The sequence below is a fragment of the Ursus americanus genome, chromosome X (genome assembly GCF_024610735.1).
Source record: "Ursus americanus isolate L20-20 chromosome X, mUrsAme1.1.p, whole genome shotgun sequence".
NCBI classification, from domain to species: Eukaryota; Metazoa; Chordata; class Mammalia; order Carnivora; family Ursidae; genus Ursus; species Ursus americanus.
Window position 1 is genome coordinate 67924483 of NC_142164.1, and position 23661 is coordinate 67948143.

Consider the following 23661-nt stretch of genomic DNA (forward strand, 5'->3'; position numbering starts at 1 on the left):
TGTTGGCTGTGGCTTCTCTTTCACGAACCTTTATTATCTCTCACTCTGTAGCATCAAAGTGCTTACAAGAAATAAACATTTTCTGTGTCTAGTTTCATTCTGATTCCCTTTTCAGCTTAAATTTGCAAGCTGTTTGCAAATAATATTCCCATAGACTCAAGCAGTTGCAAATAATTTGGCCCTGAGATTGGGTGCTGGGACCAGTTTATCTTCATATATCTTGCACCTAGCACTATGCATGGCTTATGATAGATACTAAATTTGGTGTTACTTTTAAATGTATTTTCCCATTCCATACACTGAGGAATTCTGAGACCAGAACCGGGAATTAAGGTTTTGATATGTCTGTGATTTTAGTTACCACATATTGGGCACTTAAAAAATATTCACTCATTTAATCCCCCTCCCCCATTTTATAGGTGAGGAGATGAGACTTGAATATGTTAAGAGACTTGCCCAAAGTCACATAGTGGCAAGGCTGAGCTCAAGCACTCTTTATAGGTCTCCAAAGTCTATGTTTTTTTTAAAAGATTTTATTTATTTATTTGACAGAGAGAGAGACAGCCAGTGAGAGAGGGAACATAAGCAGGGGGAGTGGGAGAGGAGGAAGCAGGCTCCCAGCGGAGCATGGAGCCTGATGCGGGGCTCGATCCCAGGGACCTGGGATCATGCCCTGAGCCGAAGGCAGACGCTTAACGACTGAGCCACCCAGGCGCCCCTCCAAAGTCTATGTTTTCTTAGAAATTTTGTTCCATTGTCTTATAAGGCGAATAAACATGTTGTGAAATAAAGCGTCAAATATAATAATGAACAGGTGCTGAGGTACCTCTGCACACATGGAGTTTTCTGAGGAGTGTGGCATCTGCTTTCCTGTCTAGTAAATCTGGTATTTACTAGAAACAAAGTCAGCATTCCCAGCAGACATCAGGCACCTGTACTCATGTCCCTGCAGCACAGAGAGCAAAGGATTCTTTGAGTCCCTTTTACTATCTCAGGAATAGAGGGTAACTTGTTTTTTAATTAGCTTTTCTGCCAGGGTGCTGAGGTGGCTCAGTTGGTTAAGCCTCTGCCTTCACCTTTTGTCATGATTCCAGGGTCCTGGGATTGAGCCCCACATCGAGCCCTGCATTGGGCTCCTCGCTCAGTGAAAAGACTGCTTCTCCTTCTCCCCCTGCCTGCCGCTCCCCCTGCTTGTGCTCTCTCTCTTTCAAATACAATCTTTAAAAAAACAATTAGCTTTGCTGCCAATATTTGAAACCACAGGCTTATAGTTCATAGAGCTTGAAGTGCAATAACAACTATAATAACAATAACAACAACTGCTTACATTTGCCTCTGTACCAGGCACTATTCTCAGCCCTTGAAGTGTATAATTTCCTTTAATCCTCACTACAGTTCTATGAGGTATGGGCTGTTATCCCAATTTCACAAAGGAAGACAAGGAGACAGAGAGAAATTAAGCAGCTTAGGTAACAGCTAGCAAATGGTAGAGCCAGGATCAAAATCCGGGAATTCTGGTCTTCAAACCCACACTCTTAACCACTTCACTGTAGTGCACATGTGCTATATATGCTGTTTTATTCTGGATGACTGATTGGGACATTAGGAAGGGCAGGGCATTTGTCTAAGATCATAAAGATAGTCAATGGAAGATCCTGGACTGGAAGTCAGTGTTCTTTCTACTTTGTCATCCTGTTCTTATCAATATCATTCTGTGAATTTGACTTTCTATGGCACCCAAGAATCCTCACATGCTTCTTGAGTAGTCACTTATTTATTCTTTCAGCCTCTCTGTAAGGTTAAGAGAAGACACATACTGGATTTTTCATTTCCCAGATAGGGAAGCTGAGTTCCAGGATGGGTTTAATGTCATATCTGGTCTGTACTGTCTGCTATTATGTCTGTTGCTCATTTCCTTGTTCTTCCTCTGGCTTCAAGATTCAGCTGGGTAGCTGTCTTTACAAAGATTTCTAGACTTTCTAGCCCTATGTGATATGTCCAAAAGGTTGGTTATTGGTTAGAGAAAGGTAAACTTGAAAGAATCCAGTGTCCAAAACCAACTCTTGGGTTTTAGTTGATATTGGCTTTAAGATCATTTGGGGGTTTTCCTTTTTAAGATGTACTTTAATAGAAAATGAAATAGGAATTCCATGATATCAAAACTGGAAGGGACCTCCCAGCTCATCTGGTCCAACTCCCTTATGGATAAAAAAACTGAGGCCCATGGAGGCCCAGTTACTTTTCCAGGCTCTCTGAATCCTCTTGTCATTGTTCTTATCATTCCATGACTCTGAGAGAGGTCTTACCTTAACAGAAGGAGTAAGAGGAACCAGTTTCTCATAATGGCGCAGATACACAGGTAATGCAAGGAGACTTTATATCTGCAATAATGCGGTCAATCTGAAATTCCCAGTTTGGTCGTGAAGGTCTAAAAAGCCCATATATTGTATACCAACTTGAAGTATCTCTGGTTGTAGGTATCCTACAAGTAAATAGAAAAAAAAATCTGTTTGAGGCTATCTCCTATGGGGAAAATGCCAGTTAAGAAAGAACATGGCTGTTGGACCAGAATTTCTATATTTAAATCCTGGCTCTATACTTACCCACTGTGTGAGCTTATCAATGCCTCAGTTTCCCTTTCTGTAAAATAGGGATTCCTATATAGTACCTGCTCTATACGTTCCTGGGTAGATTATATGAATTAATTCATATCACCTACTTAGAACAGAACCTGGTACCTAGTGAACATTCAATAACTGTTAGTTATTTTTAGTCATAAGATTGCTTAAGTCAGCCAAAAGGCCTCCTCCCTGTGCTGAGCCAGCGTGCATGTTGTTGAATTCTTTCCAACTGGAAATACTCTTTGGACATCATAGATGGGGGAAGTAGCAAAGCCACTTTTTTTGACGGATGAATGTGCCCATGCTGAACATGCTTACTCCTAGAGCCCAGACCAAACTGCTAGCTTCCAAGAGAGAAAGGCAAAGATAGCCACAGTTTGGCTCAAGTACAATGGAGCCAATTTAAGTGTGTATTATGGTGAGGTATCTTGGCATCTACCTTCCCATTTCCTTGCCCGACCCTGGCGTGAGGTTGCCAAGATACCACCTCCTCTAGGGTTCCCAAAGTCACCGTTCTCTAAATGTTTCATTGTTTTTTTGAGTAAAAGAGATTTTGAAACATTGGAATTCTGTATGTGCCTGCTCAATGTGACACCTCCCAGGGCTGAGAGAGACCTGAGATCACAAGACTCCATTCTCTCAAGTGAGTTTTCTACTTTTAACTTGTCATTTCTTCCCTCTTAGGCCAGGAACCATCACTTTGCAGGCCCTTTCAGAAGCTAACAGAAGGCTATGGATGGAGGCCATGGATGGAAAAGAACCTGTAAGTTACCTCAGGATACTAGAGAAACCTCAGTACCATAATCCAGTGTGTGAGTGCCGTTAGTGGTACCAGTGCATCTAGGACAATTAAAAGGTCAGATCATCAGACTCAAAATTTTAGATCTAGAAGGAATTGTTGACTTGACATTTCTTGTTTAAAAAGTAAGGCAGTTTGAGTTCCAGAGAGGGTGAGGGACTTCTCTGGGCTTACTCTGAAAAGGCATAACGGCTGGGCCTAGATTTCAGGTTTCTCAGCTTCTGGCTTCGGTGTTACCTTATGCAGCTGTGCCCACAAGATCTTCTTAGGAAAGAAAATTAAGCCTTTTTTTTTCAGTTTATAAAATTAATATGTGTTCATACAGAAAGATGGAAAATAATTATCATAACGGAATAAGCATTTATTAAGATTTTATTCAAAATGGTTTCCTGCCCCCATCTGACATTCCCAAGTCAGCTTGTTCTCTTTAAGGGTACAGCTGGTGGAGAAGATGGTACTGCCATCCCGTATCTCAAGATGTACCAGTCTGTTTAGAACATTGTTACTCAGGAAGACAAGCAGTACCTTAACAGGTTTAGTAATGATCATAGAAACGCCAACTTGAAGAGTCAGAAATGATTAAAAAGCATTTTTTCTCTTTGGTATCTTCCATGTAGGTTTCTTCTAGTGGTATATGAACTAATATCGTCTTCTTAGTGTTGGAATTCCAAAATCTTGAATTTGCATCCTAGTTGTGCCATTCAGTGGTTGTGTGACTTTGAGCAAGTTATTCTCTCTCTCTGAGATTCAGTTTTCTTCTATTCAGTAAGATGGGTTTAACAATCTCTGTTCTACCTACCTCACAGGGTTGCTTTGGAAAATCAAATGAATGGAAGTCTATCAACCATAATGTGCTATGTTAGTTTTAGATGCTTCTACCTGGGCTAAAGAATGAGTGCAAAGCTACTGAGATTCAATAATATTTGGATAGAGTCCAATCTTCTTGTTTTGGTCAAGGCAAAAATGTGCTAAGAGGGGGAAATATACTCCAGAGTGTTCTTTCTGTGTCTCCTCAGTGCCCTGGAGACTAAAGATGAGTGCCCAGATCTCAGATTGCATTTATAGCAACCAAGAAGGTAGGAGGAGAGAAGTGGTATTGTGAGGATTGCCGTACAGAAAGTAGTGCATGACCTGTCTCTCCTCCCTCCTTCCCAGAATCCTGGAGCTTAACTACTGCATGCCTATGATGTTTCTCTAGGAAGATGGTAGGAGGCTCAGTGGGGCATTTTATTCTTGATTCCTTCTTCCGAACTTGTTCTCTCTTTAGGTTTTAAAGGTCGAAGGATGCAGATGGCTTTTTGTGGAGAATAATATGGGTCCAGTGAATATGGATCCTTAACAACTTGATTATGATAGACTTTCCACAAATATTTGTTTATAAAAGTGGCAGCAAGGGCTGGTCAGCACAGAAATCTCACTCATTGAAATATCCAGGGGCATACAGACATATGCCAAAAATTTTCTTTTAGAAGGAGAGCTTGTTAAAGCAGACTAACAGATCCCATATCGAAGGCATATTTCCTGCAGTTTCACATTATTATTGTTGCGGCTTTACTAAACACCCCAATTCACTAATCTTACACATGGTGCACATGCCTTTGTTTAAAGTGTCAAAGAAAATCAGGACTTGAAGGGACACCTACTCCAATCCTGATCATTTTAGAGATATGAATTTTGAAGTGTAGAGAATGAAAAGGACATGCACGAGATTTCATAGTGAGGTAGAGGTGGAGCCAGGACTAGACTTCAAGAGTCAAGGATCTCCTCTTTTGTCTCTCACATAGCTATCAGTGTGTAGTTCAATATGACTCAGACAAATCTTGATCAATGCATGGATCTCTTTCAGTTGGACACTGGCTTTCCTACAGAGAAACACCCATTAATTAGCCGTTGGGGTAGGAGGTTTGTATTGGGAGCATTTACATTTTGCCACCAACGCCTGTTAGCCACGTATCCGTTAGAAAACTATTTCTTTTCTCTCATGCTCTCTTGCTCCATCAGAAAAATTCTCCAAGCTTTACCTAAGTAAATCTCTAAGATGGGTAGGCTACAGCTTCAGCTGCAGTGAGCTTCTCTGCTGGTCTTCAGAGATCGTTAATTCAAGTGTTTGCTAGTGACCTAGGCACAGATGATTCTGTTTAGCCCACTTTTTCATCTTATTAAAGCTTAAGAGTCGCTAATGGTTTTGATGGACTATCTGGGGAAAGAGATTTTGTATTATTTGCCATACTTACTTACAGTGATTCACAATAGCCATGGCTTTTTCTTTCTCTTCTTTTGTAGATCTACCACAGCCCCATAACAAAACAGGAAGAAAGTGAGTCAAATTTATGATCTATTGACATTATAAACCGCTAGCTGTCCTAATCACAGTTACTACTTTCACCAGTAATATGTAATATTGATGCAAGCATATTTATTGATGCCTCTGTGTAGAATAAAATTCAGACCTATTTTTTTAAATATGTCTACTTATTGAAATAAGGAAGTCACTTTATCTTAGCTTATGGTGTGGGTAGTAATAGTAATACAAAGAAGAACATTATATCTCCCTTGTTCTAAACACACGATGGAAATTATGTGCATTTCCATCCTAACATTTCATGTTTGATGTTGTTCATGCCTAAAACAAACATAATGCAATAGGATAGCTAAAAGCATTTTGTGTTATAAGAGTAAAAACGCTCTTCTTCCCCTGAAAAAAAAAAAAGATCTTTCCGTTTAAGGGTATTGGAGATGAAAAACCATACCCTTTATTCTCTCACTGCAGTCTCCTAGCGTGATCGACAAATGTTTGGTAGGTAAAACTTGTTATAGTAGGACCTAACTCTGTTTTCCTTTGTTTGAAACAGTGGAGCTGAATGAAGTGGGGTTCAAGTTTGTTAGGAAGTGCATCAATGTCATTGAGACCAAAGGTAAGACATGTACCAGAGTATTGGTGGTGTTTGAATTTGGTCACTCTGAATTTATTCTGGGGCAATTTCTCTAAAGTAGCAATGATGCCATTTGTTGGTCAGGACTCATTTTAGCAATGAAACCTATTTATAAGCCTTGAACACTAGACACAAATTTATAAAATTCTAGCAAATTCCAAACCAGTGGTATCCAAGCATATTGGGAGAATTTGTGGTTTCCTGCTTTTAAAGAGAAAGAGCTTAATTAATCAAATGGTACAAAGTTCTAAGTTATACAAGAGAATTGTGTCCTAGAGATCTACTGTACAGTGTAAAGCCAGAGTTAGCAATGCTGTATTGCAGACTTAAAAATGTGCTAAGGTGGTAGATCTTGTGTTAAGAGTTCTTATCACAAAAAAATAATAATGAATAAAGAAGGCCGTAGGAAAGATTTAGAGGTGATGAATATGTTTCTGCATAGACTGTGCTGATGGTTGGTTTCACTTATCTCCAAAGTCACCAAGTTGTATATATTAGATATGTACAGCCTCTTGTATTTCAGAGAGAGAGAGAGAGAGAGAGAAAGAGAAAGAGCATCAAACAGCATCAAATACCTGGGCACTCCTCAAGTAGTGTTATGAGAGTTCCATCACAAATAAATAAGAGTTCAATTTCTGCCACAATACATACTGGTTTAAAAATTGAGGGGGTGCAAAGCTGAACTCAGACAAATGTGGAATCAGTGTTTTTTTAGGTTGATGATACTCTCTAGTTTCTGAGAATATTTACAATGTGGGCAGGTAGTATATGAGCCAAGCCTCTTTATCTTTGAAATGTTGCTAGAATTTCCCTATATGCAAAATGGCCTTTTGTTTCACATATGCCATATTCCATCCCTTTCTTCCTTTATCACTGCTCACGGGCAACTCGGGGTTGATATTTCCTCCTTTTTCAATTAAACCCTAGCTCCCTTCCAAGATGGCGGCACTATTCTCAGCCACCCGCCGCTACACACCTAAGCATATTTTTCTATTTACTATAGAGTATATTCTTTTCTGTTCACATTAATGAAATATTGGTATAATCCAAATGAAAGTATGGAGAGAATAATTTGGAGAGAGGCTTCGAAACTGTTCCCCTAGAGCTTGGAGAGGGTAGGGAGACATTTTCCTCTTTGAACTGACACCAAGGTGTAAGTACCTATTTCTCTACCCTGAGGGAAATGAAAGGTCTAGCTATGGAAGCAAAACTGACCTCAATCTTTTTCCCTAGGGATCAAGACAGAGGGATTGTACCGTACTGTGGGCAGCAACATTCAGGTTCAGAAGCTGCTGAATGCCTTTTTTGGTAACAATTTTAATTTCATAATTCTTATTGGAAATTGTGTATCAAAATAAATGTGACCATAAGGCAAAGGAGACATTGCTATAAAAGGGTGTGGAATATTTAAGAAATAGTTTCAAAGGAAAAATGTACACATATTTGCCTACCCCGGCTCAGAGACAATCTTGCCTTGAAACAACTAGCATCTCTCCTTCTCCACATCATATTGACACCTCACCTCAGAACCTTTGCAATCTGGCTTCTACTCCAACCTCTCCACTGGAACTACTTTTGCCAGGCTTAGAAGATATCTTCTGTGAAATCCAGTGGACAATTTTCAGACTCTCTTGCTTGATCTCCTTGTGGACTACTCCCTCCTTTTTGAAACTTTCTTCATGTGTGACTTCTGTGACTCAACATCTTGTGATTTTTCTAAAATCTGTATTAAACCTTTCAAGTGACTCTAGTCAGGTCCTTTTTCCTCTTCTGATCTTTTCAATCTTGGCTGGGTATTTTCAAGCATTCCATCTTTGCTGCCCTTTGCTTCTTCCTCTACATGTATTGCTAATGAATAAATACTAACCTGGTTATGCATCACATTTTTTCCCTTTTTACATGTCTAGTAGTTTTTAAAGTTCCTATTTAAATTCCAGTTAGTTAACATACAGTGTGATAGTTTCACATGTATGATATAATGATTCGACACTTCCGTACAACAACAATTGCTCATTACAAATATAATCCTTAATCCCCATCACATATTTAACCCATCCCCCTACCCACCTCCCCTCTGATAGCCATCACTTTGTCCTCTATGGTTAAGAGTCTGTTCTTGGGGGCGCCTGGGTGGCACAGCGGTTGAGCGTCTGCCTTCGGCTCAGGGCGTGATCCCAGCATTCTGGGATCGAGCCCCACATCAGGCTCCTCCGCTATGAGCCTGCTTCTTCCTCTCCCACTCCCCCTGCTTGTGTTCCCTCTCTCGCTGGCTGTCTCTGTCGAATAAATAAATAAAAAATCTTTAAAAAAAAAGAGTCTGTTCTTGGTTTGCCTTTCTCTTTTTTTCCCCTATGCTCACTTGTTTGGTTTCTTAGATTCCACAAATGAGTGAAATCATACGGTATTTGTCTTTATCTGACTGACTTACTTGGTTTAGCGTAATGCTCCCTAGCTCCATCCATGTTGTTGCAAATGGCAAGATCTCATTCCTTCTGATGGCTGAGTTTTATATATATATATGTGTATATATATATATATATATATATATATATATATATATGCACACACACACATATATATACACATTTGTATATACATTTGTATATATATGTGTGTGTATGTATATGTATATACATTTATATACATATATATGTATATAAAAACATACACCACCTCTTTATTAATCAGTCAATGGGCATTTGGGCTCTTTCCATATTTTGGCTTATATTCATAGTGCTGCTATAAACGATGGGGTGCATTTATAATTCAAATTAGTATTTTGTGTTCTTTGGGTAAATTCCTAGTAGTATAATTGCTGGATCGTAGGGTAGTTCTCTTTTGAACTTTCTGAGGAACTGCCATACTGTTTTCCAGAGTGGACACACCAGTTTGCATTCCCACCAACACTGCAAGATGGTTCCTCTTTCTCTGCATCCTTGTCAACACCTATTGTTTCTTGTGTTGTTAATTTTAGCCATTCCAGCTAGTGTAAGGTGTTATCTCATTGTAGTTTTGATTTATATTTCCCTGATGATGAGTGATGTTGAGCATTTTTTCATGTATCTGTTGGCCATCTATTTGTCTTCTTTGGAAAAATGTCTATTCATGTATTCTGCCCATTTTTTAACAATTATTTGTTTTTTGGGTGTTCAGTTTTATAAGTTCTTTGTAGATTTTGGATATGAACCCTTTATCAGACATGTCTTTTGCAAATATCTTCTCCTGTTCTGTAGGTTGCCTGTTAGTTTTGTTGATCGTTTACTTTGCTGTGTAGAAGGTTTTTATTTTGATGAAATCCCAATAGTTTATTTTTGCTTTTATTTCCCTTGCCTCAGGAAACATATGTAATAAGAAGTTGCTTTGGCCGATATCAAAGAGGTTATTGCCTGTGTTCTCGTCTAGGATTTTGATAGTTTTCCATCACACATGTAGGTCTTTAATGCATTTTTTGTGTATGGTGTAAGAAAGTCTAGCTCCATTCTTTTGCATGTAGATTACCAGTTTTCTGAATACTATTTGTTGAAGAGACTGTCTTTTTTTCCATTGATATTCTTTCCTGCTTTATTGAAGATTAACCATACAGAGGTGGGTACATTTCTAAGTTTTCTATTCTGTTCTATGTGTCCATTTTTGTGCCATTGCCATACTGTCTTGATTGCTACAGATTTGTAATATAACTTGAAGTCCCTAATTGTGATGACTTCATCTTTGCTTTGCTTTTTCAAGATTGCTTTGGCTTCAGGGTCTTTTGTGGCCCCATACAAATTTTAAGATTGTTTGTTCTAACTCTGTGAAAAATGATGTCAGTAATTTGATAGGGGTTGCTTTGGGTACTATAGCCATTTTCATAATATTTATTCTTCCAATCCATGAGCATGGGATCTTTTTCCATTTCTTTGTGTCATCTTCAATTTCTTTCATCAGTGTCTTATAGTTTTCAGAGTACACATCATTTACCTCTTCAGTTAGGTTTATTCCTAGGTATGTTACGTTTTTTGTGCAGTTGTAAATGGGAGCAATTCCTTGATTTCTCTTTCTGCTGCTTCGTTATTGGTGTATAGAAATACAACAGATTTCTGAACATTGGTTTTGTATCCTGCAACTTTACTGAATTCATTTATCCGTTCTAGCAAGTTTTTGGTGTAGTCCTTCAGGGTTTCTAAATATAGTATCATGTCATCTGCAGATAGTGAATATTTGACTTCTTCCTTGCCAATCTGGAGGCCTTTTATTTTGTGTGTGTGTGTGTGTGTGTGTGTGTGTGTGTGTTGTCTGATTGCTGTGGTTAAGACCTCCAGTACTATATTAAGTATCAGTAATGAGAGTGGACGTCCCTGTGTTGTTCCTCACTGCAGAAGAAAAGCTCTCAGTTTTTCCCCATTGAGGATGATACTAGGTGTGGGTTTTTCATATATTCCCTTTATTTTGCTTAGGTATTCCCTCTAATCCTTTTTGAGGATTTTTTTATAATAATTTTTATTATATTATGTTAGTCACCATACAGTACATCCCTAGTTTTTGATGTAAAGTTCCCTGATTCATTACTTGTGTATAACACCCAGTGCACCATGCGATACGTGCCCTCCTTAATACCCATCACCAGCCTGTCCCATTCCCCCATCCCCCTCCCCTCTGAAGCCCTCAGTTTGTTTCCCAGAGTCCATAGTCTTTCATGGTTCATTCCCCCTTCTGTTTACCCCCCCTTTCTTCTTCCCTTTCTTCTCCTACCGATCTTCCTACTTCCTATGTTCCATAAATGAGTGAAACCATATGATAATTGTCTTTCTCTGCTTGACTTATTTTGCTTAGCATTATCTCCTCCAGTCCTGTTCATGTTGCACCAAATGTTGAGAAATTGTTCTTTTTGATGGCTGAGTACTATTCCATTGTATATATGGACCACAACTTCTTAATCCAGGATGCTACAGCATGTAATAATAGCAGGTGTAGTGTTTTTGTATTATAGAGTACATCATTATTGCCTCAGTATATGTTTGCATTACATCGCTTTACATTCTTGACTTAAAAATTCACATTGTCCTATTCCTGGCCAGTTACATCATATTTTATAAGCTATAGGACACTTTTTTATTTATGAAAGGGCTTAAAGCATGGCCCAGAATATTTAGTCTCTGAATAATTATTGAACTCAGATTAACTGTTTAGAATTCTCTGTCTAGTATCACTACATTCTTGTACCTAATATATAATAAGCTAAAACATGTGCCATGCTCAGCATCCTACTGATTCTCTTACAGGCTTCATTAGGACTGAATTGGTTCCCTCAAATCACACATGGCAATACAATTTGATTCATAATATCATAGAAAGTGGCAGGGCTGTCATATTGTATCTATTCAACATCAAGCTCCAAATATCAGTACTTACATGAATATCTGAAAAGTAGACCAAGAATTTCTAGATATAAAATATTTATACATAAAAAATAAAACAGTGTCAGTTTACTTATTTATGCATAAAAGTGGTAATCCCTGATCCTTTCCCCAATTCTAATTCTAGATTTGGTGATCCTTATTCATTTAGCAAATAATTTGAGTATCTACCAAGGGTCAGGCATTTTGCTCAAGGATGTAGATTAGAGTGAACATATATCACTTGCATTTCCTACCTTTATGGGGCTAACAGAATTTTTATTTGTGTGGGGTGATCGCCCTTCTAAGTTTTTTTTTTTTTTTTACGTCTTCTGGGGATTCTCACTGGGATCCTCAAAGTTGTCTTTCTTCTTTTCATCCTACCCTGATCTGTTCCCACACCATTGGGCCTGGCTGCCTTGGCTTTGTATAGGCTCATCATGATTTATCCCAGGAGGAAGAGCATCCCTCTCCTTTTGCTAGCACTGCATGTTTTTCTCTCTTCTTTCCTTAAGTCTCATGCTCTATGCCAGTCGAAAGTACACTTCCAGCTATGTTTTTTAACTTTAACAACCTTTAGACTACTTTCTTTATAGCAGCTTCTACAACACATGACTGTGGGATTTTTTCTGTTGTTTGCTAAAAGCTTCCATTCTTTCCCCACCTGAAAATCTGTCTTTTTGGCAAATAAAATATAACACAGACCATAGAGTCAATGGGAGGGGGGAACACATCCAAATCCATAATTATTTTTCATTCAGTCCACCATTGGGTTAGTCACATTCTTCCCCCTCCCAAGATTGTTGCACTATGCTCTAGGTTAACAGATCCTACAAACTGAGGGGTAGCATCTTCACTCACGCTGAATCCGTCATAAACTACTCTAGTCTCAGGGAAGCTAATCTGATTACCTCACAAACAGCGTGGTGCTACATCTAAGTGTTCTGTTTCTCCACCCCTTATCCAGTCATACTCATCTTATTAATGATAATGCCTATTATATTATAATATAATAATTACATATATTTATATTATAATCTTGATAATCATGCTCATGATAATACCAGTGTACCTAGCACATAGCTGGTACTCAATAACTGTTCCTTCCGTGGAACTCTAATATCTTGTGCTTCAGAGAGTATTTCACAATGACTGAAACAGAGGGGTGAGATAGAGCAGGGAGACTGGATGTATTGACATGTGTCCTTTATGAAGTTGATTCTGGCTGGGAAGCTGTACATGGAAAAGCATTATTCCCACGATACTGTTACCTAATGCCGGAGGCCGACTGAACTAAACAGAAGAGAAATGAACATAGTGAGTGAAGTAACAAATCATTGGTAAGATGTTACTTATTTAGGTTTTAAAATTTCTCCTTTTATCTTTATGCTATTAAAAGAAAATACATTTAATTTTCAGAAACCAAATGAAACACCTAATGTAATCATATGTAGACAGTTAAATAGAGTAGAGATGATCGTCGAGTTTTTTTAAAAAATTCATACCTAACTATTCAGCGTCTGAAGACTTTAGTATTAAACTCACATATATCTGGACAAATAGATAATAAATATGTATGAAAAAGGAACAACTTCAAATTATATGAGCTCTTTGAATAACAGAAAAATAATACCCTTAGCAAATAAAACAAAACCATATCGCACTCCACTTAGGAGCTGCAAAACTTGAACTCTATGCATTCATCTATAAAGCAACTCTGTAGGTTAATAACCTTTATTATACTCAAGTATAGTGGGGAGCTTTACCTTTCAATACATATCAAGGCATTTTTATTCCTAAGGTCAGGTGTGTGTGTGTGTGTGTGTGTGTGTGTGTGTGTGTGTGTTTTAAAAACTTATACAGGTTCAATACTTCAATCACAGTTATACTTAGTAACCTAGATAGGTACTTTGAGTATTCTCAGATCATGTGTGCTTTGCACCAGTACTACTAAAGGCTGGAATAATTTGTAAATAGTTAATGTCCTTTTTTTTTAAAAGATTTTATTTACTTATTTGACAGAGAGAGACAGCCAGTGAGAGAGGGAACACAAGCAGGGGGAGTGGGAGAGGAAGAAGCAGGCTCACAGCGGAGGAGCCTGATGTGGGGCTCGATCCCATAATGCCAGGATCATGCCCTGAGCCGAAGGCAGACGCTTAACCGCTGTGCCACCCAGGCGCCCCTAATGTTGTCCTTTTTAAAATTCTTTATTTGCCCTCAGTTTTGAAGCTAGAAATAAAGTTGGTGGTCTGAAAATTTGTTCTTTTTCCATTGTTTTCTTAAAATCTGAATAACTGATACCAAATTCATCTTTAGTTCCCATCTATTGCCCTTTTCTAGCATTCTTGTCAATGTGTGAAAAGTGGGATAGAAATATTTGTGTCAGGGGTGTCTTAATTTACAAAAAAGTTAAATTGTTGACATATGAGTCTGGTAACCTCTTTACCCTACCTGCTACCTGCTGCTGGGTTTCTAATCTGGAGAGTCTATCTGCTATCTCACCATGAATAAGGAACCAAGGAACTTTTTGCACTAATGTCTTATTGCTACTGTAACAAATCAGTCTTATGGAGTTAAAATCAAGATGTTGGTGGGATTGCATTCACTCTGGAGGCTCTAAAGGAGAATCTGTTCCTTTGCCTTTTGCAGCTTCTAGGAGCTGACTACTTTCCTTATTTCCTATGTGCCAGGCACTGTATCAGGTCGTAGGTGTAGAGCAGTGAAAAGACAGACAAAAATCCCATTCCTCATGGAGCAGAGTCTCGTAGCAGTTCATGGATGTAGTCATACATTTTTCTCCCAGAATAAACTCTGAAATATCCCAGACCCAGGGTTTTGTTGATCTCCACCTGGCAGTAGAGGCAATTAGAAAAGAGAAATCATAGTGGTCCTTTTTGAGAAAGCAGCCTGCTTCTTGAGCCAAGGTCTTTCATACTATTTATAAATGAAGCATTTAAGAAGAACATATTAACTTTGGGATAATGTAAAAGTATTCTTTTTTTCTGATATGGAGTATATGTCTCATTTCCTTTGTCTGAACTCCACTGGTTCTCATTTTCTTCCTGGTCTTATTGCTTATCTTCTGCCTCCTGTCTTGGCTTATGAACCCTTTTCTATTTTCCTTAGACCAGTCTTATAGTTCACACCATTTCATCCATTGATTCATCCAGTGTTTATTGAATGTCTACTATATGACAGACACTAGTGTTTATGGCTGCTGTTTACCTCTCTTTATCTTTTTTTCCCTCTCATTCTTCACATATCCCTTGCTTTCCATTCTATCAATTTACTTTCATAAAATGTCTCCCATTAGCTCATACTGGAGACCATTTCAGATACAAGTAACCAGTCAATTCAAACCAGTCAATTCAATCAGAAATGAAAGACTAGTATTCTCTAGATCGAACCTAGCTGTCATCTGGGAAAATTGCATTTACAGAATTCTCAGGTAGGTAGTACATGCTCTAGCATTCCTCAGTCTATGTTTTATTTTGTTTTTTTCACAAGATGCTTGGATCTCTAGGAATCTAATATCCAGCACAATGGCTGACATAAGAAATATTTGTGGAATGAATGAGTGCTGTAATGATAATCCCAAAAGTCACAAAACTTAGGACACAGTGCTGGCCACAACAAAATCCAGCTATAGCCCCATATTCATATATTTCTCATATAGTTTTAATAACGGTACAAGTAATTGCCAGTTACATTTAGCAATCTTTCACATACTTTTTCAAATAAAAACAAACATTACAAATCAGCAAAATTTGTAGAATAAGAATGCTCAGCAAGTCCCATTGTAGTATGAGTATACATTCTAAATTGATTTCACAGATTGATCAGTCTATACTTATACTCACAATTTTACATTCCATGGTAGGTACATGTACTGCTAAAATATAAACTGAGGCATATTACAAATTTCAAGACCTAATTTGGGGAAAATCCATTTGAATTGGGCAGCATTCTGTCTAGCAGATAGAAAAGAGCTGCAAGGCTCTGTAGAAAATGAAAGACTTTTATAGGCAGATGGGAGCAGCAATAGGATGTTATATTAGAGGGAAAAGTAGTTGCTTATTGCAAGGTTACTTTCCTTTAGGGAATGACAGGGGTCTATCAGACATATAATCTAACTAGTGCTGATCAAGTGATTCCTGATAGACTGGTTTAAAATTCCTTTTCTGGGAAAACCAAAATAATAATTAAGTCTCAATTTGGGCAATGTGGGGCTTAACATAAGTGACTTCATTTTGGGCCTGTTGTCTTATTTTTTAAGAAGTCCACCTTTTCTGAACAGACTCTCAGCCTAATTGAAAGATGTGATCAAAATTTAAGGCACCACTGCTACTTCCAGCTACTGCACTGGAGTGCTCACAGGTTATTGGTTTTTTGATTTTTGTTTTTTGTTTTTCTTTTCTGAATCTGTGTGGTATTCATATGTCATGACATCAGGTTCACATTCTTTAAGTTGTTCATTCTCTTTGCTCCTTTTCTGACGTTCTAATCTCAGGGAGGTCATTTTCTTGGTGATTAGCAGCTGTGAGCATGCATTTAAAGATTTTGAGAGAATACAGTGTACCAGGGAGACTGCTATGATTATTATAAGCAAGATAATTCCCAATGTCTGGAGTGTACTTTGGAGCCATGGTTACCAAGACCCAAACCAATCAGAATCTAAGAAAGTCAAAGAAAGTCCCTATTGAAGTTGCTTTCTTAATCCAAGTGAGTTGTTGCTGAGTCTCAACTTCCCCAGAGGTGTCAGTCCATGTGCAGCATGTGGTATTGGCCATAGCACAAACACCTGCCTGCTTAGCTGAAAGATAATCAAGGGCTATCCTATTATCAAAACAACTTTGTCCAGAGAGTCTAGGGAATTTTTGTTGGGCAGTTATTACTTGAGTAGTAGATTCAGGTATAGTTACCAGAGTTAAGGAGCATTGTCTTCCTGTGTATTAACAGAGACGAAAAGCAAGTAGTGAAAGGCAAAAGGAATAAAGGCTTCCTATTGGAGATGAAGATCCTGATCTACAGTCTTGGGAGAGCTCTTCACCTGTTATACGCAAACAATGCATCATGGAACACTACATCAAAAACTAAGGATATACTGTATGGTGACTAACATAACATAATAAAAAATTATTAAAAAAAAAAGAAAATCGTAAAGTGTAAAAAAAAAGAAAAGATGCCATCTACTTCTGGGGAGGAGCCTCCCTAGTCAATAATAATTTTAGATCTCCAGCTGGTGTGCAGTTCCAAGAGTCTGGAGGGGCTTTTTAAAACTGGGAGTTGTGGACCTAAGGTTCAAGTTCCAGAAGTTTGACTCCTGTCTGGGTAGTGAGGGGGACCTGGTATAGTCCCTTTCAAGGAGGTTCAAGAGCATTCTTTATTCTTAATGATTCCAAATTAGAAGGGTGGGAGAAAATTGGAAATATTAGTTTGGAAAATTATAGCTTGTAGCCTGGATAATTGAGGAAAGTAGCAGAATTTAGAATCAACTCCAGTGTAGAGTCATATAACAAAATCTCAATGGCAATAAATAGGACTAGAATTTGATATTTCAGAGTTGTGTTATAATTTTCTATAGACACATTCATTTTTTTCTACAATCACGCTCATTTCTATCAAAGATAATCCCAGTGAGACTAATTTGTTTGCAAAATAAGTCTAGTCTCACCACACCGGCCTGATTATTTATATGAGTGTAGCAAAAATAGATTGAACATATAAGCTCTTTTAAAATCTGCTTTGCTGGAACTTTTCATAAGTAATCTTAGAGTGGACTTTTAAAACCCTCTCCAGGCTAAGAAACCAAGCCAAGGACTCACCATCAGACTTCTGGAATACCCTTAGATTTGGATGAATTCCTCTCTTCATGAGGTCCCCAACATATTCTGAGGTCCTTAGGCCTGCCAGCAAGTGACCTCCTTTACTCACCTGGTTAGGCTGCCAGGAATCCTGTAAGCAAGGTACCAAGCTTGTTTTTCCAAGGGGCTTTATTGAGTCCATAGAGTCAACCTTAGTTCCTTAAAGCTGTCTTTTCATATTTGATCCTATGTATATTCTCACATACAACATTCCAGTCAAAGCATTGGTAACATAACCATTGTTTCCAGTTGTGTCTAAGGAGAACAGATTCTTACTGAACTTATTCAAATAAGTATATTGCCTTGAAAATAAGAAAACTCATTAAGTTTCCAAATTCTGGAGAAATCAGGTAGAGAGAAAAAGTAAATGGTTACATTCTGTTCAAAAAGTTATACTCTATAAAATAACTATAATTCATAGATAGCTTAAGAGAAAAAGGTCTCCTTAAATCTGGATAAAAGAAAACATTAATGAACCAGCAATGTTTCAAAGAAAAAGTTTTAAAAAATATAATTATCCTCATTAGATCATTCATCTTGGTGTTATTGTTGTTCTGCTTGAATCCAGTTTTTTTCATTAGTTCTGGACATTCTTGCTCAGTTCAGTTTTATACTGGTAAAGTTACCAGAAACCTGTATTCTAGAGTATTTGTCAGATTCTTTTCATGAATCTTTCCAAAGATGAAGTGCTTTTGCAAAAGCATCAGAGTAAATAATAACTGTCTGTAAATGGCAAAAGACTTATAAATGTCCATGGTTAAAGGTCTGATGGTAGTTCACTATAATAGAATTGTCAACAAAATTTGGTTATTTCTGTGACAGCATTTTATGGTAATTACTGGAATTATGACTGGTGATATTATACTAAGATGTATCAGATTTTTAGGAATTTCATATTTCTAAGTCGGTTATATCAATAACATGCATCCATGCAATATAACCTAAGATAGTTTATCATCATTTATCTAACAATATTCCCCATGTAATTTAACATACCGAATAAGCCTAATTAGTTTAACATTTCTCTTTAAAAGGTGAGAGACAAATCCTTTGAGATTTTCCAACGACCCTCTGAGAAATCTCAAAGTTAGTTTGAGGTAAAAATGACACCATTTAGAATTTGATTTTGAGAAAGTGTCAAAGGTTAGAACATTTGATTAAAAAGGATCAAAGACCCATTTGGTTATATATTTAACCAAAGTGACATAGAAGATGGTAAAGGCAAACAAGAAGTTTACATAGTTCTGAAAAAAACAGCTCTCTTAATACTGAGAAGACTGGGTTTTCTTAATTAATTAAGGACCTGATAAAGACAATGTGAAGTATAGTAAGTTATTTTGGTCAGACACAAAATCTTTGCTTCCCATGTAGATTACTTTATTAAAAGGTTAAGAAAAACCTTTCATAAGTTCTCATCAAGAGCAGACCAATAATCCAAGAAAATTTTGTCCTTTTAGCATATGAAGGAAAATTTTTAGCTTTAGTTATGTATTACATAAGTACACTATTGATATAATAGCTTGTTTTTAAAACCCTTGTTATTTCTAGTAGTTTTAATTACATCTATTAATTATAATTCTTAACCCTTAGAATCCTTAATTTCTAGTAAAAACCAAGAAGTAAACAATAGTAGACTGGAAAATTTATAAGTACATTTCATAATTTCTAGAAATGTATTCTTCCTTAGTGTGAATTTTCCAGAGTGGCACAAAATATGTTTAATTATAGACTCAGATATCTGTTTCTCTATAAAAGGAAGCCTAAGGTAGATAAACCTATGTTTAATAATTGATGTTTCAGTGTTTTATCTTATTTGGAACTGATCTAGATATTCAATGAATATCCATCATTTAACTTATCTCAGTATAACTTTAATGTTTTATCTTACCAAAAAGATTTAGGAAACTATTTTTAAAAATAGACGTACCATAAAGTATAATTATTGTTAAAATAACACTCTTAAAATATCATTGACTATATTCCTTATGTTGTGCCCTTTATTCCTCTGATTTATTCATTCCATAGCTGGAAACCTGTTTATAAATGTTTACTTACATCTATTTAACTTATTATTCTTAACAATTATGTTTAAATTAGTCATGAAAATTTTATGAAATATTACACAGCTAACCATTATATTAAGTTCTCTTTCTTTCTGATAAATGCTATAATAGAGATAACATGAGCTTATTTGACTTTTAGTAAACCTAGATAAAATAAAAGTGTTATATTTAATGCTGATAACTTTAAAGACATACCCGTTTTAATTAAACCAACAAACTTAAATGTGCTTTTATTTACTGAAGATTATCCTAGTTCACATGAACTTGAAAAACATTTGGGTTGATTTATATACTTCTGATAGTATGCTTGATTTATATAAATTCTTGTTTGCTTTTAAGCCAGTTAAATAGAGCTGTTTATAAATTAAGTTTGGCAATATCATCTGAAGGGTTGAAAAATATCACACATCTATAACATACATATATAGACATTCATAAATGTATAAACACAAAAGGAGATCTTATATATTTCGTTTTAGCTTAAGGGAGAAGGCCTAAAATAAAAAAAGCCTTTCTATCAGGCTCTGAATATAAACTTCCAATTTGGCCAACTTCTGAATATAGAGTTACCTTAAAAAAATCCTTTCAAATATCTTCTCAGGATTCAACTGGGACAAATAGTAAATATTCCTGACAGTGTTGAACAACACTTTGGATCCAAGAGTTGTCCTGAAAGAGGGTGCAGAAGATGCTACCCCCCAAGATCCAGAACCAAAAGAAACAAATAGCCAAAAGAAAGAAAGATGTAGGCCATTCCCCTGAGAGTAGGCAATGGTTGGGAGGACCCTAGACGCAAATCGAATGTGACCTGCATTTCTGTTCAGCCATAGCTAGCCATAAATGGGGTACAGCCCACATTTCTGTTTGGCAAATTTGGGAGACCCCCCCCCAACCTGACAGTTGCCAAGCCAAGCTCTCAGGACACAAAACAAGACAAAGAAGAAGGCAATGGCTGTCACAATAAAGACCAACAACCCATGACAAAAGTATCTGAAAGCAAAGTCATGAATCACAGTTCAAAAATTTAATTCTTACAAAAGTTTAATTCTGCAAATCTGAATTTGATAAGGAAGGGACACTCTAAATGTTTAGCTCTCTCTCATGACTAGGCATTACAGAGATCTGTGAGAACTGACTTTGGTAAGAATTCTCACCATTTGCTGGCTTCTGCCCATTTTTCTGGGATCCCATCTGTAGGCTCTAGAGCAAGTAGGGTGTCCCAGTGGGTATTATCATAGTCACCAGAAACTGTAGAGGAGGAAAAATAATTTTCCCTCTACCTTTTATAGTGAGTGCTTGACTGAGGCCCATTTATCTCTAGAAGACCTTCTAAATGGAGAAGCATACCTAGGTTAAAAGTTCTCCATTGTTGCCATTGTAATTCAAGATTATTTTAGTAAGGTTAAGTGCTTGTTCATCCTTAAAATAAAATTTCATTCATCTGAGGCTTCACACTGGAGCCAGTCCAGCTTAAGTCAGGCTCAGTCTGACCCCACCCAGTCTGGTTTCTAAATCAGTCTCAGTCTGATGCTGAACTCAGTCTGGTTTCCACATCAGACTCAGTCCAGAAAAATAAATGCTCACATAAAGTCTGAAAACTCATAATGCAAAGGCTGCAGAACTAGGATCCAAGAAGGACTTACCCACAACTTCCAGAGTCAGCAAGAAAGCAACAAGCTCAAGGGGCTCAACTGGTACCCTTGTGTGGTTGCTTGTTGTTCCTGGAGGCCTTTGGGAGTGGGTTTCTCCTTCAGATCCCATTTCCAACATCAGAACTGTTACAAGATAAAGTGAAGCATATTAAAAACTTAAAGTGTATTTGAGCAAAAATCAATTTGAATCAGACATCATCTTAGCAGATAGAAAGGAGTTCAGAGGAACTGTACAAAATGAAAGACTTTTATGGGCAGAAGAGAGCAGGAACATATTGGTTATTGCAAGCTTACTTCCCTTATAAAGGATGGGGCATTAAAAATCTCATTAGGAACCATATGATAATTGTCTTTCTCTGCTTGACTTATTTCACTTAGCATTATCTCCTCCAGTGCCGTCCATGTTGCAGCAAATGTTGAGAACTCGTTCTTTTTGATGGCTGAGTAATATTCCATTGTATATATGGACCACATCTTCTTAATCCAGTCATCTGTTGAAGGGCATCTCGGCTCCTTCCACGATTTAGCTATTGTGGACATTGCTGCTATGAACATTGGGGTGCATATGGCCCTTCTCTTCACTACAACTGTATCTTTGGGGTAAATACCCAGTAGTGCAATGGCTGGGTCATAGGGTAGCTCAATTCTTAACTTTTTAAGGGATCTCCACACTGTTTTCCAGAGTGGCTGTACCAACTTGCATTCCCACCAACAATGTAGGAGGGATCCCCTTTCTCCACATCCTCTCCAACAATTGTTGTTTCTTGCCTTGTCAATTTTTGCCAATCTAACTGGTGTAAGGTGGTATCTCAGTGTGTTTTGATTTGAATTTCCCTGATGGCTAATGATGTTGAACATTTTTTCATGTGTCTGTTAGCCATTTGTAAGTCTTCATTGGAAAAGTGTCTGTTCATATCTTCTGCCCATTTTATGATTTGTTTATTTGTTTCTTGTGTATTGAGTTTGAGAAGTTCTTTGTAGATCTTGGATGCCAGTCTTTTATCTGTCATTTGCAAACAACTTTTCCCATTCCGTGGGCTGCCTCTTAGTTTTTTTGACTGTTTCCTTGGCTGTGCAGAAGCTTTTTACCTTGATGAAGTCCCACAAGTTCATTTTTTCTTTAGTTTCTCTTGCCTTTGGAGACGTGTCATGAAAAAGGTTGCTGTAGCCAATGTCATAGAGGTTGCTGCCTATGCTCTCCTCTAGGATCTTGATGGATTCCTGTCTCACATCGAGGTCTTTCATCCATTTGGAGTTTATCTTTGTGTATGGTGTGAGAGAGTGGTCAAGTTTCATTCTTTTGCATGTAGCTGTCCAATTTTCCCAACACCATTGATTGAAGGCACTGTCTTTTTTCCACTGGATGTTTTTTCCTGCTTTATCAAAGATTAGTTGCCCAAAGAGCTGAGGGTCCATTTCTGGGTTCTCTATTCTGTCCCATTGGTCTATGTGTCTGTTTTTGTGCCAGTACCATGCTGTCTTTGTGATCACAGCTTTGTAGTACAACCAGAAATCCGGCAACATGATGCCCCCCAGCTTTGTCTTTCTTTTTCAACAATTCCTTGACGATTCGGAGCCTTTTCTGGTTCCACACAAATTTAAGGGCTGTTTGTTCCAATTTGAAAAATGTCATTGGTATTTTGATCGGGATAGCATTGAAAGTGTAGATTGCTCAGAGTAGCATGGACATTTTAACTATGTTAATTCTTCTGATCAATGAGCAAGGAATATTTTTCCATCTTTTTGTGTCTTCTTTAATGTCTTTCAAGAGTGATTTGTAGTTTGTTTCTGGTTAAGTTAATTCCAGGATAACGTATGATTTTTGGTGCTATTGTAAATGGAATTGATTCCCTAATTTTATCCCTTTTATCCCTTTTTGTTGTCTGATTGCTGTTGCAAGGACTTCTAGTACTATGTTGAATAATAATGGCGAGAGTGAGAATCCTTGTCTTGTTCCTGATCTTAAGGGAAAGGCTTCCAGCTTTTCCCCTTTGAGAATGATATTTGCTGTAGGCTTTTCATAGATGGTTTTTATGAGATTGAGGAATGTATCCTCTATCCCTACACTCTGAAGGGTTTTAATCAGGTAAGATTACTATATTTTGTCAAATGCTTTTTCTGCATCTATTGAGAGGATCATATGATTCTTGGCTTTTTTCTTGTTGATATAATCTATCACACTGATAGATTTGCAAATGTTGAACCACCCTTTCATCCAAGGGATGAATCCCACTTGGTCATGATGGATAATCCTTTTAATGTATTATTGGATCCTATTAGCTAGGATCTTGTTGAGAATTTTGGCATCCATATTCATCAGGGATATCGGTCTGTAATTCTCCTTTTTGATGTCGTCT

General features: G+C 37.4%; 1 protein-coding gene across 7 annotated transcripts in view; it reads left to right on the top strand.

Annotated features, from left to right (window-relative positions):
• OPHN1 (oligophrenin 1) overlaps positions 1–23661 on the top strand; it is a 521428-nt gene that overhangs the window by 312641 nt on the left and 185126 nt on the right. For all 7 annotated transcript variants that reach the window (XM_045795443.2, XM_045795441.2, XM_045795445.2 and 4 more), the window contains 4 exons: positions 3306–3384; positions 5704–5737; positions 6273–6335; positions 7587–7661. In XM_045795443.2, the coding sequence (XP_045651399.1) occupies positions 3306–3384; positions 5704–5737; positions 6273–6335; positions 7587–7661 (251 nt within the window). The remainder of the gene's footprint in view (positions 1–3305; positions 3385–5703; positions 5738–6272; positions 6336–7586; positions 7662–23661) is intronic.